The 19827-nt window shown below is 36.4% G+C and overlaps 1 protein-coding gene across 1 annotated transcript in view; it reads left to right on the forward strand.

Moving 5' to 3' along the window:
* SYT14 (synaptotagmin 14) overlaps nucleotides 1-19827 on the forward strand; it is a 102533-nt gene that overhangs the window by 52823 nt on the left and 29883 nt on the right. Inside the window, exons 3-4 of the mRNA XM_072948244.1 lie at nucleotides 8291-8562; nucleotides 12948-13397. Of these exons, the coding sequence (XP_072804345.1) occupies nucleotides 8291-8562; nucleotides 12948-13397 (722 nt within the window). The remainder of the gene's footprint in view (nucleotides 1-8290; nucleotides 8563-12947; nucleotides 13398-19827) is intronic.

Raw genomic sequence — 19827 nt, forward strand, 5'->3', positions numbered from 1 at the left:
AACTGCATCCTAGTTTGTGTTTGGACATAGTTTTTCAAATCACTTGCCTACGTACTGGAAGCAGGATTGTTGGATCCCCAAGTAAGACTTGTTTAGCTTTGGGAAAAACTGCCAAACTGCCTTATAAGGTGGCTGTGCAGGCGATCCACCAGCAATGAGGGAGAATTCTGCTATTCCTCACCACCAGCAATGAGGGAGAATTCTGTTGTTCCTCACCACCAGCAATGGGATTGTCATATTTTTGGAGTTGAGTGGTCCTAATTGGTGTGTCGTGGTATCTTGTGATTTTAATATAATTCCATAGTGGTATATGATGTTGAGCGTATTTTTATATGCTTATTTACTATCTGTTCAGATCTTTACCCATTTTTATGGGGTTATTTTAGAGTTCTTTGTGTGTTATGAGTTTAAATCATCTATCAGACATGTTTTTTGTATATATTTTTCTCACAGTTTGTGGCTTATCTTTTGGCTTTCTGAATAAGGTCTTTCAGAGTAGAAATCTTTTATATAGCCCATAATATTACTTTTTTTGTGGATAGGCTTTTTGTGTAGTGTGTTAAAACTCAAAAGTCATAATCTACGTGACCAAGTCCAAGGTCAGGTAGATTTTCTTCTGTTTATCTCTATAATTTTGATAGTTTTGAATTTTAAATGTGTATGAATAAATCTGAGTGAATTTATTGTAAATTTTAAAGTTTGTGTCTCCGTTCAGTTCATTCCATATGGCTTCCAGTTGATTGTTCCTTAACTGTTTGGAGAAGTTAGGGATATTTGGCTCTATTTCTGTTTGAATTTCCAGTTTAAAGGGTTCAGTGGAACTGCCCTCTAAGCCTTCCCATTGGCTAGCCGGGACTGGAGCCCGCCTCCCCCACCTGCAGCGGGAATGCACATTCTGCCCATGGACTTGGCTTCCTGTGCAGCTGACTGGAGCTGGGTCTCCTTTGGACCTGCCTGGCCTTGGGACAACAGAGGGTTATCTCCTCAGGACCCAGCAGGAGCCGCTGCAATGGAAATGGAGCTTCTGTATCGTTATTTGCTTGTTTATCCATGTATGTTGAGGTCTGTATTACTGGTTTTGGAAGGTCTCCCAGTAAAGTAGGGGATGACTGAGGTTCACCCAGGGGACAGAAAAGCTGGTGGCGGACATTTGGGGCATGCTCATCCACATGAGCCTTCCTGGAGGCTGACATCTTGACTGGACCTGTACACATATATTGCATCCATATTTACACTTTATCTACTTCTGCCTATTACTGAGTTCACAGTGATATCTTCAATTCTATTTCAGCACCACAGAGTTAATTCTAGTTTTTTCCCTTTCCGTGTCTGTAACTCCATTTTCAAACATTGAGAGACCTGGCTCCCATTAATCTTAATATGTTTATTATTTGATCACCACCCCCATCACTGCATACACGGCCCTTTCACCCCAGTTAGGTTCTTACATCCCACGTAGCCTTTCCCGTTTGTGGATGTCCTCGTGACCCTCAGAACATGGACTCTGACACCCGGGCAAGCAAGACTTCCTGCTTGGGCTCTGCCGTGTACTCCAGCACTTCCCCTTTTCCCCATATGGTTGCCTTCCTCTCCCGACTTGGGCTCTGACAGCATGCTCAAGGGTACCCTCAGACGTGGGTATCCTCTTCATCCAGCTGAGGCTTTGGTTTTCCTGTGTCAGGCCACCTGCCTGTGTGGATGCCCTCCCCAACTTTCCTGGGCTTGACGGCTCACACCAGTCTGCCCTCCCTGGCTCTGATCCAGCATGGACTCTGACTCCTCTTCCCACAGTGGAGACACACTTCTCGTTCGTTCTCCTTGGGCTCTGTTGCCCCTGGCTAGGCTGCCCCTCCATGGGGACCTTTCTTATCCTACCGAGGCTCAGGCGGCGGTGCTGGATCTTTCTCACCCAGCTTGGGCTCCATCGTGCTGCACAGGGCTGCCCATGTGTGGGGGCCCTCTTCACCTGACGTGAGCACTGACACCTCCCCTCTGGCCTCTCCCTAAATGAAGGCACTCCTCACCCTTCTTGGGCCCTGACATATGACTCTGGGCCACTACGGCTTCTTGTGCCGCCACCAGTGCAGACCACAGCCTCCTTCTGTCCCACTGAATAGCTGTAGGACTAATACATTTCCAAACAGGGAAGAACAAGACGGAAAGCTTGCTATCTTTTTAATGCCTGAAGGCTTTGAAATGATGTCCTCTCTTTTATTCTTGATATTAATAATTTATGCCATCTCTCTCTTGCTTCCTGACTAGTCTCTTCTAGCACTTTATCAATTTCATTAGTGTTCTCAGTGAAGTTTATTTCAGTTTGCTGATGCTTTCTATTGTTTGCATGTTTTGTTTCTGATTTCTGCTCTTTCATTCCTCCTACTTTCTTTGAGTTTAACTTGTTTTTTAAATTTTTAACCTCTTGAAATGGCTACTTAATTATTTTTCACCTTCCTCTCTCCCCTGCTTTCCCCAATATATGCAGTTATGCCTCTGAATTCCTTTCTTAGCCACATTCTACAATAATTTATATGGATTATTTTAAATTATTATTTTCAGTATATTTTCTGATCTCTAGTTATTTTATCTAAGTTTCTATAGATTTTTTAGTTATATTTTTGTTTCTGATTTCTAGTTTTATTCCACTGTGATCAGAAAACGTCCTCTTTATGCTTCCAGTTTTGCAAAATATGTTGAGCCTTAATATATTACCCAGTATGTGATCGATTTTGACAAATTTCCACAGGCATTTGGAAAGAAGTGTGAATTCTACAGATATTGAATAGTCACTGCTTTTTAGAGCTGCAGTTCCCAAACTTCGAAAACCACTATCTTAAAACATCATATTAAGAACTACAGGTCATATTCCAGATATGCATGCATCCTGTTTTTTCCTGTGGTAGGAAGATACTTTGTCTTGGTTTGTAGGTGCTGTGCAATATGCAAATGGAAAACTAAGATGCTTGAAATACATTCATGCATGAACCCTTCTATGTGTATAGCACTTCCATGAAATAAGGTATGAAATTGGGTTGTAAAACAAGGGATAAAGTAATAGTGGGGCATCATCATTTTGGTGTTGGATAGTCCCACTAGAAGTTTCTCCCTAAGGTTGGATGTATGCAGTGTCATTAAACAACTCTAATATGAATTGTGTTATTTTATAAAAACAATTATCTTAAAAATTTTCCAGTATCAACTAAGTTTAAATCAACTCTTAGATATTACACTCAGTAGACAATGTGAAGCAGTTGTCAACTAGAGAAAAAAGATATTATTGCAAAAGTTAAAAAGGAAAGGAGAAATTCTCATAACTATCTTTTTAATGAATTTTCTACTCCGAATATATTTGGTGTTCACTTTGGAGAGTAGCGTGCAAAAGTAAAATAGACGTAAAGTGGAAAATGTGGTGTTATTATTTTCAAAGCTTTGAGGATTTATATGATAATATGTAATATATAAACTTGCATATATGATTTATGTATCCCAATATTTATCATATCATACATATCTAATTTATATGTTTTAAAATATTTTATATATTCCACTTCACAGCTTTGAAATTGTTTCTCTCAAATCCAGAAACAGTATTGAAGTGTGCCCCTGCAACCTACTTAGCATGTTTAAGTATCCTGAACTTCTTTTGGGTAACTTGTGCCTTGGTCTTTGGAGCAGTTACACTAAATCTAAATAAGAGCCAGATGGCTAGAGCTCAGTTGTGTAAATGCCGTAGTTCGTGGCAGCTAGACAGGGACCTGATATATTAAAAAGTAAACCAAAGATTGTAAGGTATAATTTACCAGACAGAAATTTTATTTTGCTGGCCACATCAAAAGGAAGTTTCAAAAGGATTATTGAAGTGGAACAGCTATTGAGGAAAACTGAGCCACAGAGAGAAGATATTTTAATAAAAATGAAAACTGAGAATGATTGCCAAACTGAAGGATAAGGAAGGCAAGGACTTGATCGTATTGGTTTTTCTAGCCAACATCCTTTATCTTCCTCCTTCTTGGAATCTTTAGACACCTACTTTTTTGCTTTGTTTGGTTTAATATGTGTGTGTATTTTTATACTCCCAATAGTGGATAAGCTTTTGGAAGGGAAGTATTGAGTCATTCTTCACTTTTCTTTTTCCAGTTTTATTGAGGTATAATTGACGAATAACTTTGTATTAGTCCAAGATGCACGACACAATGGTTTGATATATGTAAATACTGCAAAATGATTATCACAGTAAGTTTAGTTAACATCAATCACCTTGTACAGTTATAAATTTTTTCTTCTGAAAAGAACTTTTATCTACTTTTATTCTACTTTCTTAGCAACTTTTAAATATACAATATAGTACTGTTAACTGTAGTCACTGTGCTTACATTACATCCCCAGGACTTACTTATCTTATAACTGGAAGTTTGTACCTTTTGGCCACCTGTGATCACCCCTTTCCCCCACCTCCCAGTCCTGCCTCTGGCAACCACCAGTCTATTCTCTGCATCTATGAATTCAGGTTTTTTAGAGTCTACATATAAGTGACATCATGCAGTATTTACCTTTTTCTTTGTGACTCATTTCACTTAACATAATGCCCTTAAGGGCCATCCCTGTTGTCACAAATGGCAGAATTTTCTTCTTTTTTATGGCTGAATAATAGTGCGTTGTGTATATAAATCACATTATCTTTATCTATTCATTCATTGATGGACACTTAGGTTGTTTCTATGTCTTGGTTATTATAAATACTTCAGTGAGTATGGGTGTGCAAATATCTTTTCTTTACCTATATAGTTCCATACAAATTTTAGGATTTTTTTTTCTATTTTTGTGAAAAAAGTGCCATTGGAATTTTGATAGCAATTGCATTGAACCTATAAATTGCTTCAGTAGTATGAACATTTTAAGAATATCCTTTCAGTCCATGAGCACCAAATATCTTTCCATTTATTTGTGTCGTCTTCTGTTTCTTTCATCTGTGTTTTTTAATTCTGAGTGTATAGGTTTTTCTTTTACCTCCTTGGTTAAATTTATTCCTTGGTATTTTATTCTTTTTAATGTGATTATAAATGAAATTTTTCCTTTAATTTCTTTTTATGACAATTCATTGTTAGTGAATAGAAACACAACTGATTTTTTATATTGATTTTGTATCCTGCAACTGTACTGATTAGGTTTATTAGTTCTGACAGTTTTTTTGGTGGGGGGACTCTTTATGGTTTTCTATATGTTGTATTTTGTTATCTGAAAGTAGAGATAGCTTTACTTCTTCCTTTCCAATTTGGATGTCTTTTTCTTCCTCGTCTAATTGCTCTGCCTAGGACGTCCGGTACCATGTTGAATAAAAGTGGTGAGAGTCAGCATTCTTGTCTTGTTCCTGATCTTAAAGGAAAAGCTTTTAGCTTTTCACTGTTGAGTATGATGCTAGCTGTGTGCTTGTCATATATAGATTTTATTATGTTGATATATGTGCTCTCTATACCCAGTTTGTCAAGAGCTTTTATCATGAAGGATGTTGAATTTTGCTAAATGCTTTTTCTGTATCTATTGAGGTGATCATATTATTTTTATATTTCATTTTGTTAATATATTACAGTATATTATATTTCCATACATTGAGCCATCCTCACATCCCTGGAATAACTCCTACTTGATCGTGATGCATGATCCTTTTAATGTATAATTGAATTCAGTTTGTTAGCATTCTGAGAGGACTCTCCCATTTGTTGGCCTATAATTTTCTTTTTCTGTAGTGTCCTTGTGTGGCTTTGGATAATGCTGGCCTGGTAAAATGAGTTTGAATATCGCTGTTCGCCTGTCTTTTGCAAGAGTCTGAGAAGGAACGGTATTAATTCTTCTTTAAGTGTTTGATGGAATTCACCAGTGAAGCCATCCAGTCCTGGACTTCTGTTCGTTGGGAATTTTATTACTGATTCAATCTCCTTACTAGTGGTTGGTTTTTTCAGAGCTTATATTTCTTCATGATTCAGTCTTGGTAGATTGTATTTTTCCAGGACTTCATCCATTTATTCTAGGTTATCCCAATTGTTGGCATATAATTTTTCATAGTAATCTCATGATCATTTTTATCTATGGTGTATCAGTTGTAATTTCTCTTCTTTCATGTCTAATTTGAATCCTCTCTCTTTTTCCCTTGGTGAGTAGTGTGTACTCCTTTCCATACAGATGTGAACAGTGAAACTGACCCCATCTCCAGCTTCAATCTAATGGCTTCTGATTGATCTAAGCCAGTAATGGTACTCACATCCCTCCTACCACAGATAGGTTTAGAAGTAGACATGTGAGCCAGTTCTGTCCAGTGAAATCTGTGGGGCAGTATGCTAAGAGACTTCTGGGAAAAATCATTTCTTTTTGAAAAAATTAAGGTAAAGGAATATTTAGTATGCTTTTTCTTAGAACTACTACATTGGGAAATTTTTAATTGATTTATGTTACAGTAAATATTTAGGTATCACAATGTAATTAATAATTCAGTGACTGATTAAAACTTTTAAAGGGGGAGAAGACATTGGTTTAATGATTTAAAAAACTGTCAGTAGAGAATATATTTAGAAACAACAGAAAATTCAGATATCAGGTTTTTTTGATTTTGCTTTTTTTTAACAAAGGCATCAGGAAGTTTGGAGATAGCTACTTAGTGATGTTTCAGATGCCCAGACTCTTCCCGATCTGCTCCTGCTTCGTCACCCCTAGCTTTCATTCCCGTGCTTGCTACTTGATGGCTGCAAGATGAGGGCTGTACCTCCAAGCAGGCAGAAGAGGAAAGGAAAGGCCAGTGGATGAAAGGGACATGCGGGTTGAGTCTGCCTGCTTTTATCAGGAGAACAAAATCTTTCCTGGAAGCCCTATTCTGAAATTTAGAATATTGTGTTTCATTGGCTGCTACTTATAATTCGTCTATTTAATCTATCTTCTCTTCTCAAATTTAGCTTCAACTATGTTGTCATTAACTTTTCTATGTTGTGCTTGTATTTTCTAAAGTTAATATGTTAGACTCACTAGATGAGACATTTAATTTTCTTTTTCCAAAATTAAGGCTTCAGAGCAAATACGTAAATTTGTGCTACGTTCATGCAAATTAATACTTTTCATTTGAACTAGACACTGTGGTAATTTTTAAATGAGTTTTTTGGTTCTTACGTAAAGTTTTTCTGTCTTCGAAAGAACAGAAGAGCATGTTGAACATTTGAACTGAACTCCATTTAAGAATTACAAATACGAACTACCTTTTTTCAGATTCCCTTTTGAGGAAGGAGACTCACAGTCCATTAAAAGAAAGAAGTTTAAATTTAATATCTGATACTGCATTCAGGATTTATCTGCACAAATTTAACTATTCTTAAATTGTATACTGAACTCTATTTCCTTACATACCTCCCTGCCCCCACCTCTGTCCTGTTTATTTTCAGTAATGTTATTTGTTCAGTAAGCTTATTTTCAGTAACTTACTGAAAATGTTTTATTTATTTTTATTTATTTAGTCTATTTTTAATTTTTAGTAAGTTTATTTTCAGTAATTTAGATAAATTATTGAGATAAAGATTAAAAACATGATTTAAGATGGAAAGAAAATGTGTTCTCAAATTAACTGCTGGAGGTGGAAATGCCTGCTGTAGACAAGGTGGAGTGTACTTTAGAAAGAGTACAGATGCAGGGTGGGCTGGAGCAGAGAGGACCTTCTCATAATGGAAGTGGGGTGGATGCAGACTTCAGTCTTTGCTGAGCGATGGGGAGTTAGGCCTTGATTCACAGTGTACCTCATTTTAGGATGCTGGATCCAGGATAGATATGGAAAAGTTGTGTCTAACGCTGCTAAGGTGAATGCTAGTTTAAGTCCGTCTCAGTAATTGAAAAAAATAAATGAGGTTTATATTGTTTTACCTACCATATTTTTAACCTATTATGGCTAGAGAGGCCACAGAGCATAAGGGAATACATGGAGTTTGTATGCTTTAGGGTTGTTTTGAAAGAAAGACCTAAATAAATAATCTATTTCACTAAAATTTATTGCTCTTCCATCTTTATAGTACATAACAGGATACCTGTTAGTATATGACCTTTATTTTTCCGAGCCTTATTGTGCTGGAGGAGAGGAATGGGAAACCAGATTGTTTTATCTCTGCATCTGAGCTAGGGAAGAGGAAAACTCATTAATAAATCTAGTAGTTACCTTGCGACAAAAGTTTTAATCCAGTTTTTTTAAGTTATTTTCAATTATTGTGGACTGTACTGCATGTTGAGGCTAATTGGAAACAGTGACCAGATTCTTAATTATTATCAGGAAACTGCATTCAGAGAATGAGAAGAACACCCCCACTGGATGAATTGCAGCCACCACCATATCAGGATGACAGTGGTTCTCCCCACCTCTCATGTACACCCTCAGAAATTGGGGACAGTAAATGTGAATTTTCCCACTGCAGCAACAGTCCAAGATGCTCATATAACAAGTGCCCGAGTGAAGGAAGCACAGGTCATGAAATAGGAAGTTTTCATAATAAAGGATATGAAGAAGATGTTCCAAGTGACAGCACTGCAGTCCTGAGCCCTGAAGTAAGTAAAAGCACGTAGAATTTCTAAATGAATGATATTTGGAAGATGATAATCCTGTGCGTCTCTTCTCCTCTTGGTCAGGTTCTATCACTATCTTGTCCTTTGTGGCTTTTGATACCAGTTTCTATTACTGATCTAATCTTTATCCAGCAGACTTTTCAGGGCTGTCCCGACCACCCTTCAGCTCTGCTCTAAAGGAGGATGGGTAGCCAGAAATGAGAGCAATACGTGAGATACTGAAAGGTATCTCCTCTCAGGTTTTAACCTCAAGATAGGGTTTAAAAAATTGTTTTGAACATTTTATACAAAACACTCTGGAATTACTTCCCCGTTTCTTTCATCTTGAGGTTCCTGTTTAGGTTTGTGTTTATTTTTTAAATTATTTTATTTGGACATTTTTACTATTGAGAGGTGGCCCTTTTATGTTTTGCGAGTCTTTCAAAATAATGTTGTTACAGTTTCATACCATGGGAAACGGAAGGGATAAATGATGCTCAGCTTTACTAATGAAATTTTAATTCATGGCATCATGCATTTAGAAGTGGTTGGTTGGTTGTGTTTTGAATTGTTTCCTTCTCTGGAGCAAAAATGTGAAAACAACAATGAGAATAGATGTGTTAAACTTTTGACGTCTTTACATGTTGAAGGATTTGTTTTAATCTTTCTATGCTGATGAAAACTATAACGGTGCTTACGGTAGAGGTTTTCGTAAGGCTGTATTTACTTTTAATTTTCCTTTTCTCTGAATCACAAGTTTTTGCAACTTTTGTCTCAGGTAACATTTTGTAATACTGCAGTGTGTCAGTCTTACTAGGTGAATTTTTATCTACTGCTAAAATTAAATAATGAAAGAAGAGCTGTAAATAGAATTTCCTTAATGTTTTCCTTATATAGTTTCTAGGAACAGTCTTTGTCACTACTTTTCAGCTGTTTCTGATATTATTATATAGTATCTAACGTAGAAGAAGATTCTACATTGGTAGTTAAAGTTTAATATATCAGCATTTTGTGATTTTCCACAAAGAATATTTCTCTGTGACCTATACCTGAGGAAATTTGCGGTAACAATTTTGTATATTTGCAAATTGTATAGATAGCCAACAATTTAGCAGTGAAACCTGGATTGTGAAGTTAATAACAACAATAATAGCTGGCACCAGTTGCGCCAGGAATTTTGCTATAAGCTTTACACAGTCAGCTCATTTAATTCTAACAACCTCATCTTCAGGAAGTTGTTACTTCCATTTTACAAATGAGCATATTAAGACTCAGAATTTAACAATTTGCCCAAGTATAAGCAGCTCTTAAATGGTGGAACTGTAATTCAAACCTAGACCTACCTGACTGCAAAAATCCGTGTTCTTGACAACTATGTCCCTCGTGACCTGCATCATTGTGTGGGAAATTTCTACAACGCACTGGTACCCTCCAAGTACACCTCCAAGCAAGCTGTCCCAGAGGACTCACAGACCAAATTAAGATGCTCAGATTACATTTGTGTGTGTGTATGCATGCATGTGTGTGTTTTAAACTACTTCAAATATAAAGGAAGAAGTAAGGAGCAAAGTAAGGTAGGATAACACAGTTAGGATGCCAGTGGGTACAGGTGGCAGGACCACGCGTATGATCTTGATAGAGATAATGTCCGTATGTCCAGTCTCATTCTTTCTGTTCCATCAGCATTCCCTAATTATGGCATGGTAACAGGGTCAAAAGTTGAGATTTGAACAAGGATGCCAAGGGCCAAAAACACATACTTGTTTTATGAGAGAGGTGCAGGGACAAGTACTCCTGGCCACCAGTGAAACTTGTCAACTAACCCACTAAGTAGACATGGATTTTGTCTGCAGTTCTTAAAAAAGAACACACACGGGTGGCAGAGCTGTCAGCCCAGAGGTGGCATGATCATAGCTTGGGCTTTCCTTCCCCTTCCACAGGTGATAGTCATCTGTTCTGTCTTATTTTCTGTCTGCTCTATCTTTGGCCTATCTTACAAGTTACTAACTTAGTTATTACCTGTATTTACCACATCTTCTGAATTCTGCCTATGTCTCAAATTACTCCCTTACTTACTATCTGTAGCTAACGTAGCCTGTGAGTTTTGCCCAAATTTCAGAAGCTTTGTTAACTTGTTCTGAGTCTCCTCTAACCCATTTTTTGTGTGTCTTCTGTAGCAAAATTGAATATATTCAAACTACAGCAAATGCATGTCACATAAATATTTAGATGCTGATAGCCCGCATTAATAGAAAACTCACTCTGTAAGTTTTTTTAGGTTTGTTTCGCTTCTTACCATTCCTTTAATAGATACTATTGACCAAATAGAAAATGCTTATCTTCCTCTTGGTTTAATTCAGGATCAGGCTGTCTGAGAAGCCTGTCTCCATACACGATTGAACTGGGAGAGAGGGTTCAGAAGAAGTTCCTGGCAAAGAGCTCATAAGCTGTATTGATGAAGTGTTTGTTGCCAGCTAAAGGTCGTTCAGATTTTGATTGAGATCCCTTGAAAGGAAGGATTATTTTCTAATTGCCTATTTGTAGAAGATAAATATTAGCTTTTATCTATAAAGGTCCCACCCTTTTAACCCTCAGCTTCATGAGAATTGTCAATGCCGAGAAAAAAATTAGGAGGCACTAAGAGAAACAAAATCTGGAAATAGCTTTTCAATTGCCTTGAAAGTCTTAGCTGTCATGACACTATTTTAGGACATGTTTAATTGAAAAAACAAAGCCATGTAATTAATTATCTTCAATTACCAATTATGAAATGGCTTACATTAAAACTTTTTGCTCTTAACTGTAAATTTGGGTAAGAATATTTTTACCCCAGTCTAATCATATTGCATAAAAAACTGAATTCTGTGAGAGTTTTTCCTTCCCCTGAAATATTCTTAATGTGTCTTTTCTTCTGTACACGATGCCAATTGCGTCATCGTAGGTAGACATTAAGATTGATACGGTCAAAGACTTGTGTCTTTTTGGTTTTCTGCTACATCCTCCTACCTAAAATACAGCCTGGCACCTAGTAGGTTCACTAGCTAGGGTACGCGTTAAGCTGCTATAACAAGGAGACAAATACAATAGCTAAAAACCACAGAAGGTTGTGTTTCGTATAACAACAGTCCTGGGTGAGTAGGTGTTTTCCTCTGTGACATCATTCAGGGGCCCAGTTCCTTCTTTTAAGTCACTCTGCCATCCCCTAGGGTGTTGTCTTAATCCACATGGTCCAGGCTGACCCAACATCCTATCTGTGTATCTGCTTGTGGAAAGAGTGAGAGTGAGAGAGAAAGAGAGAGAGAGAGAGAGAGAGAGAAGTCCTTACATAGACCTGGTCTGGATGTTTCATACAGAACTCTGTTTCCCTCCATTGGGTAGGGTGGAGTTTTATGGCCGTACCAGCCGTAAGAAAGGTTTTGAAGTACAGTCCAGTCTCTTGCCAGACAATGTGTTTCTGGCAAGCTTTTTTTTTTTTTTTTTTGAAAAATACAGAAAGAGAAGACTGGGAGTCAGTTCAGAAAATTTTAGAAAATTATAAAATCGGTCCACATTTTAAAATGAAAAGCACTTACAATTTATTAAAATTCTTGAAGGGGCAAAGTGATAGAGCTGAAAAGTCAGAGACCTGAATTTGGCACTATCAGTAACTAGCTGAAACTCCTGTTACATTCCAGGTAGTTAGACTAGCAGGAATTTGAGACAATTCCAGGCAAAATGGGTACAATTTCTTTTACTCTTATAATTAAAATATACAGTTTCATCCTTTCTTGATCTTTTGAAAACAGTCATTATTATTAGAAAATAGTATGTGATTTTAAGTTCTCGTTAAACATTGAAGTAGTGTGTACTAATGGAAAATAGATATCTGACTACAAATATTTTGAGGCCTTTGTATTTATACTTCCATCTTTCACATTTCCATTGATTTTCAGGCCTAAATGTGTTAACAGTCTATTACAGATGGGGGCATTTGGGAACAAATCTGAAAATGGGACCACGTTTTTCAATAGCATTATACTTTCATTTATGTTCTCTTTCTCTCCAGCCTAATACTGAGCTATTGTTTATAATGTTAAAAATGTCAGTCGTTTTTTACAAAAGGAACAGAGATAGACATTGAAGAATATATTTTCATTTCTCATTATAAAAACATATATCCAGCTTTCTCAAAATTGTGATGGTGAATATTAAATTCTGTTTATTATAAGGTTTTGAGTTTAACTTACCACTTACATTATTCTGCCCTCATAGAGTAACTTTTCATTGTACTTGGCTGTTATTTTCTTCATTTTCATATCATCCCTTTAAAGAAATACCAGGTATTTATTTACATGCTGGATTAAATGATGGAATTAAAAACTGAAAACATTTAAATTTGCTTTTCTTAGGATATATCAGCTCAAGGATCATCTTCACAGCTTCCTAAACCTTTTGATCCTGAGCCAGAAGCTAAATATGGCACGCTGGATGTGACTTTTGACTATGACTCACAAGAACAGAAGCTTCTGGTAACAGTGACAGCTGTCACAGATATCCCAACATATAACAGGACAGGTGGCAACTCATGGCAAGTACACCTTGTTCTTCTACCTATAAAGAAACAGAGAGCAAAAACCAGCATCCAGAGAGGACCATGCCCTGTCTTCACAGAAACATTCAAATTTAATCATGTTGAATCTGAGATGATTGGAAATTATGCAGTTCGGTTTAGACTGTATGGTGTACATCGCATGAAAAAAGAAAAGATTGTGGGGGAAAAGATTTTTTATTTAACAAAATTGAATCTTCAAGGGAAAATGTCATTACCTGTGATATTGGAACCTTCTTACAATCATTCTGTGAGTATCTGATCAAATAGCCCAAATACAGTTTATGGCATGATATATAATATACACAATTTTCAAAATCTATGATCAACCCAACAACTTTCTCAGTCTATTTTTACATAGTAATCATACCTACAAAATCTCTAAGCCCTAGATAGGTAGGTATAACTTTTTCTCATCTATGAAAGTTGCCCTTGAAGATTATACATGATTTATGTATTTTGTTTTATCTTCACAGTCTAGCCCAGTGCCATACACATGTGCTCCTTTGTTAAACATTTATGAGATAATTGTGTATGACAGCATCTGAACTCCTTGCAGAACTTACTGTTTTCTTTCTAGTTTAAAACTGGGTGATACTTTAACAACCATCTTATTTCATATATTGCAGAAATTATTTGCTCTTACAGGATAGGTACTGCTGCCTAGGTCATAACTACCTTTCCAGAACTGCTTTGAAATTATTTTTAAAGGTTCAGAAAAACTCTGCCCTCATATACTTTCCACTTTTTTAAACAAAGATTTTGCAGTATTTCTGGGAGAATACTTCAGTTTGGTACTATGAGCTGTTCTCCCTTTTCTGTTTTTTCCTCCAGGTTTTGATCACACACAAGTCAGTCTCTCGCTCCCTCCCTCCTTCTCCCTCCCTCCCTCTCTCCCCTTCCCCCCTCCCTCTCTCTTCCCTCCCCCCCATATCTTTTTGTAATAATTTTTTTTATAAACTCCCACAAAGCATTGCAAATCACAGGAGAGCTGCACTGTTTGTTTAAACCAGGGAGATACATTATGCCACATAGTTATTTAGATTATAAGAAAATCTGTGATACGCTGTAAATGTAAATTTTGAATTATATTTATTCCTCTCTTATATTGAATAAGAAGCACTTATTTTTACATGTAAGTACATAGATTTGGAATAAGTTTGTGAATTAAAGTAAAGGTATATTTTAGGGTTGTTTTTAAGCTTTTAAAGGTATAAGTGTAAATCCAAGGCTCGAGGCTTAGTGAATTTATACCAGTCAGCACTTGATCTTCTAGGACCTTCATTCACAGTAGAACCATACCATTTTAGCTAGATGGTTGCAGCATCTTTAAAAACCATAAGGTGATAGTAAATATAGTATATCCTTCTGAGTTTTTAGGATAATATTTAGCCTTTATTGGGAAAATTGATAACTTGTTTTAATTTTAAATTTCAGAATTACTGTTTGGGGGAAATGTCTTTTTTAATGATATCAGCAGTTTATCAGAGAAGAGAAAAAAAGTCCAGGCAATATTTCAGAGGGAAAAAGATAATTTTTAATACAATTGAGTATTTTTTAATTCTTACTATCATTTTTTAAACTTTCTCATTATTTGGTCTGAGTGATCACTAGTTAATCTGTGGAAAAGTCATTCTTATATGTAGAAATACCTGATTCATGTTACAAGAGAATGGATGTATCATCAAGAGGTATGTATTTGTTGTTTCTTTATTTGCTTTAAGTTATCTGTTCCCAATTCTGTATTAATTATATTCATTTCACAGAGGAAATGAAGCCATACAAAATAATACAACTTTTCCCTCTGGTCAAGTCAAACTAAGTAATTTCTGTGCACACCTGCATTGCATATATTAGCTTATATCTGATTCTTTATTTCTGCATTTCTGACAACCAGTATAATAGATATCTGCAGAGTGTTCACGAAAAGAAAAAGTGCTAGATATGTAGTATATAAGAAACAACGTTTAAATCTGAGCAGAACTATTCTACTCTTAGAGAATTTTTTTCTCTGCATTGCCGTGCTTCTCAGAGGCAGTGCCTGTGATGAACTGTTGCTCTGTCTCGCCTTCTTTCTTTCTCCACCTGCTCCAAATTTCATTGCTTGTTTTTGGCTTCTTTGCCAAATCAACTGGCGTACCAAACTTGCAAGGTTAAGACTCATAATCCTGTCTATCAGTTGTCATGTCATAAAAATGAAGCACTAATAGAATGTATAGATTCTGTATGTGCTCCAGTGTTAATGTCCTCTGCTTAAGTTTTTGTGTTTACTGTATAGAGAAATCCTGCGATCATAGATTATCCTAGGTGATTTTAACTCTAATTTTGTAAGATATAATAATACATGTGCCAGAAGTACTCTCAAAATTAAACGTTTATTCTTGTAGCTTTTGAATAATTATGTTATTGTTGTTGTTGTTGTTGTAAGAATATTAGCCTTTTGGCAAGGGAAAGGGTGTTTTTTTTAGCCAGTCCATTGAAGTATAGTTAATTTACAATATTGTGTTAGTTTCGGGTGTACAGTAAAGCAGTTCAGTTATACATATATTTTTTTTCAGATTCTTTGCCATTATAGATTACTACAAGATATTGACTATAGTTTCCTGTGCTGTACAGTAGGTCCTTGTTGTTTATTTTATATATGTTAGTGTTTATATGTTAATCACAGACTCCTAATTTATCCCTCACCCTGACCCCCACTTTCCCCCTTGGTAACCATGAATTTGTTTTCTGTGTCTGGGAGTCTATTTCTGTTTTTGTAAATAAGTTCATCTGTATTCTTTTTTTAGATTCCATGTATAAATGATATATGATATTTGTTTTCCCCTGTCTGACTTGCTTCCACTTAATAAGATAATCTCTAGGTCCATCTGTGTTGCTGCAAATCGCATTATTTCATTTGTTTTATGGTTAAGTAATATTCCATTGTGTGGAATATGTGTATATATATATACAGACACACACACACACACACACACACACACACACCACATCTTCTTTATCCATGTATCTGTTGATGGACATTTAGGTTGCTTCCATGTCTTGGCTATTGTAAATAGTGCTGCTATGAACATTGCAGTGCATGTATCTTTTCAAATTAAGAGTGTTCTCTGGATATATGCCCAGGAGTGGGATGGTAGGATCATATGGTAACTCTATTTTTAGTTTTTTAAGGAACCTCTATACTGTTCTCCATAGTGACTGCAGCAATTTACATTCCCACCAGCAGTATGATTTCATTTGTTTTATGGTTAAGTAATATTCCATTGTGTGGAATATGTGTATATATATATACAGACACACACACACACACACACACACACACACACCACATCTTCTTTATCCATGTATCTGTTGATGGACATTTAGGTTGCTTCCATGTCTTGGCTATTGTAAATAGTGCTGCTATGAACATTGCAGTGCATGTATCTTTTCAAATTAAGAGTGTTCTCTGGATATATGCCCAGGAGTGGGATGGTAGGATCATATGGTAACTCTATTTTTAGTTTTTTAAGGAACCTCTATACTGTTCTCCATAGTGACTGCAGCAATTTACATTCCCACCAGCAGTATGAGAGGGTTCCTTTTTCTCCACACCGTCTCTAGCATTTATTATTTGTTGACTTTTTAATGATGGCCATTCTGACCAGTGTGTGTGTGAAGTGATACCTCACTGTAGTTTTGATTTGCATTTCTCTAATAATGAGTGATACGGAGCATCTTTTCATGTGCCTGTTGGCCATCTGTATGTCTTCTTTGGAGAAACGTCTATGTAGATCTTCTGCCCAGTTTTGATTAGATTGTTTTTATATTAAGCTGTATGAGCTGTTTGTATTTTTTAGAAATTAATCTCGTCTGTCACATCATTTGCAGATATTGTCTCCCAGTCTGTAGGTCGTCTCTTCGTTTTATATATGGTTTCTTTTGCTGTGCAGAACTAATTTTAAGGTCCCATTTATTTACTTTTGCTTTTATTTCCATTACTCTAAGAGACAGATCCAAAAAAATCACTGTTGTGATTTATGTCAAAGACTGTTCTGCGTATGTTTTACTCTGGGAGTTTTGTAGTGTTTGTTCTTACATGTAGGTCTTTAATCCATTTTTGAGGTTTTTATTTCTGTGTATGGTGCTAGGGGAAGTTTTAATCCAGTCAGAAAGTATACAAACTATGGTTAAAACATATTTGAAGCTTAATTTTAGTTTATTTTCATGGGTAATAACAGAAAATAGAATTCTGTATATAAAATTCAGTTTTATAGCTGGTTTTCCAGAAACTGATGAAATCAATACATTGCGAGAAAAATGGCCAATGTCACTGAAATAACTTTCTAAAGACCAACCTTGAATTTCCTTGAGGGTTAGAATTAAGTTTAACATTAAGATAAGTGAATAATAGAAAATACATGAAGTGTTCAAAAGCATGAGTTCTTTCTACTGACTAGTTATGTAAGTTTGGATAAATTATCTAATCATTTTGGGCATCAAGTTTCTTGTTAGTAAAATGAGAGAATGAAACCAAATGATCTCTAAGGTTCTATCCATCACTGTATTTTCTGATTCTACTAATATGTACTGGGGGTAAAGTTAGGTAAAAACAGAAATGCTTAATATATGACATTTTGTTGTGGCCATTTACTATGTTTTCTTACTCCTTCATACCTTTTCAGCAACCTTCTAATGTCTGAGGAAGTCCCAGCTAACAGTCCCACCTCCCTAAGTTAGTCTGTAGGATTCACTTTCCCAGTCTCACTGGTAGCTCGGGCACGAGCCTGTTACCTACACTCTCCACTCCATTCACTTCCAGGAAACCTCAGCGCAGACTGAACAGAGAAGCAGATGCTGCGCTCATACGTGTTCTCATGAGGTTGATGGTGAGGAATCTGGTATGAGTCAGTAGTAACTCTAAAATAGCTTTGCTGGTGCAGGAATTGTGTTGGTGCTGAGCAATCATAAATAATAATTGCAGGAAAGAAAAGACCTTGGCGTCTAAGTGTCCAGTAGGAGCAGCAGCAGATTTCCTCACCAGGTCATTTCTGCAGTATGGTTTTCGCTTTTGTTCTTTAGAAGCTTAGCCATCAGCGTGGTTCTCTAGTCATCCCAATTCCTTTATTTAATAAATTTCTGTTCCACTTGGAGTTAGCTTCCAGTGATTTCAGATAAGAACCCTGGCAAATGTTGAAATAGCCATATGGTTTAATATATACTTGCTATCATCATTTCTTAAGCTATATTCAACAGTTAGAATGTTGTCAGTTACTCTTCTTACCATGGTGGATCCCTTTCAATAACTTGAACTTTTCTTATACACTCAACTTGCTCATGTGGTGCCCTCTCCTAGTACATAATCCCAAATGCTTTGTTCACTAGCATTTTTGGTACCATATAGTAATCTCTCTATCACGGTTGTCTGGAATAGCCTCTCCCTTTTCCTTCCTCAAGTTTCATTTCTTATTCAACTTATTAAATTTATTAATAATATTATATTTATTCATTATTAGTTATTAATAATGAAACATTATTCTTTCTCTCATAAACATACAACCCTTCCTGTACAGATGATACTTAATTTGTACATTCTATGCAGGGTAGTCTGTCTAGCTAGAAAATGGGGACCTCAGTCCTACAACTGCAAGGCACTGGATTTAGCTAACAACATGAATGAGCTCAGCAGTAGATTCTTTGCCAGAGCTGCCAGATAATATCCCAGCCCAGCTCAAACTTTGATTCAGTCTTGTGGGACCCTAAGTAGAGAATCCAGCTGGGCTCGTTTGGACTTCTGACCTACAAAAAAATGTAGTGAAACTTAAGTGCTATTGGTAGAGGATATTTAATATGTGCCTAGATGCCTATATTTCATTAAATCTGGTTCCATATTATATTTCTATGTGAACACATAACAGTTACAGGAAATAGACATGGAAGTGGGGGAGAAGAGAAGATTCTCAGGAACTTCTAGACTTGAAGATTGGAGGTGGTGTAGGAAGAAAGAGATTGTAAAATATCACAAAAGCCAAGAATGAGGTTTTGAAGAAAGAAATACTCAGCTTTGTCAGGTGCTACTGATGGGACCAGTAACCTGAGTGTTGAAAACTGTCCATTGAATTTAGAATGTGCAAGTAATGGGTAGCCTTAGAGGGATCAGTTCTGGTGGGTAGAGGGACCAGAATCCAAACTAGAGTGACAGTCATGTAGACAACTCTTCCAACAAGTTTGGCTGTGAAAATAGAGGAGGTTAAGGAAAGATGTTTCTGAGACGAGGCGATATTTGGGCATGCTTAAATCCTAATGCAAATGATACAGTAAAGTAGGGGGTATAAGATAAAGGAGAGCTAATTGAAGATAGATATTAATTGATGTGTCTGAGATGAACAGAGAGGCAAAAATGTTACAAGTATTTTCAAGACATTTATTTAAATTGTAGTGGAATAAAGAGAGAAGTGAAGCTAGAAGGGGACTGATAGGCAGGGGGAGAAGGGTTAAGTGGATTTAACGTCCCAAGGATATCAAGGAACAGATGTGAGGTTAGTAGTTGAGCAAGAAGTATGGAAAGATAAGGGGCTGTGGTTAGAGAGAATATTTTTAGCTAATGTGATATGATGATCAGGGTCCAGAGTGTGATAGTGGACATGGACATCTGAGATAGAATAAAAATTAAAATCACTGGAGATGGATACGTTGGT

This window comes from Vicugna pacos, chromosome 23 (assembly GCF_048564905.1).
Source record: "Vicugna pacos chromosome 23, VicPac4, whole genome shotgun sequence".
In the NCBI taxonomy this organism is placed as follows: domain Eukaryota; kingdom Metazoa; phylum Chordata; class Mammalia; order Artiodactyla; family Camelidae; genus Vicugna; species Vicugna pacos.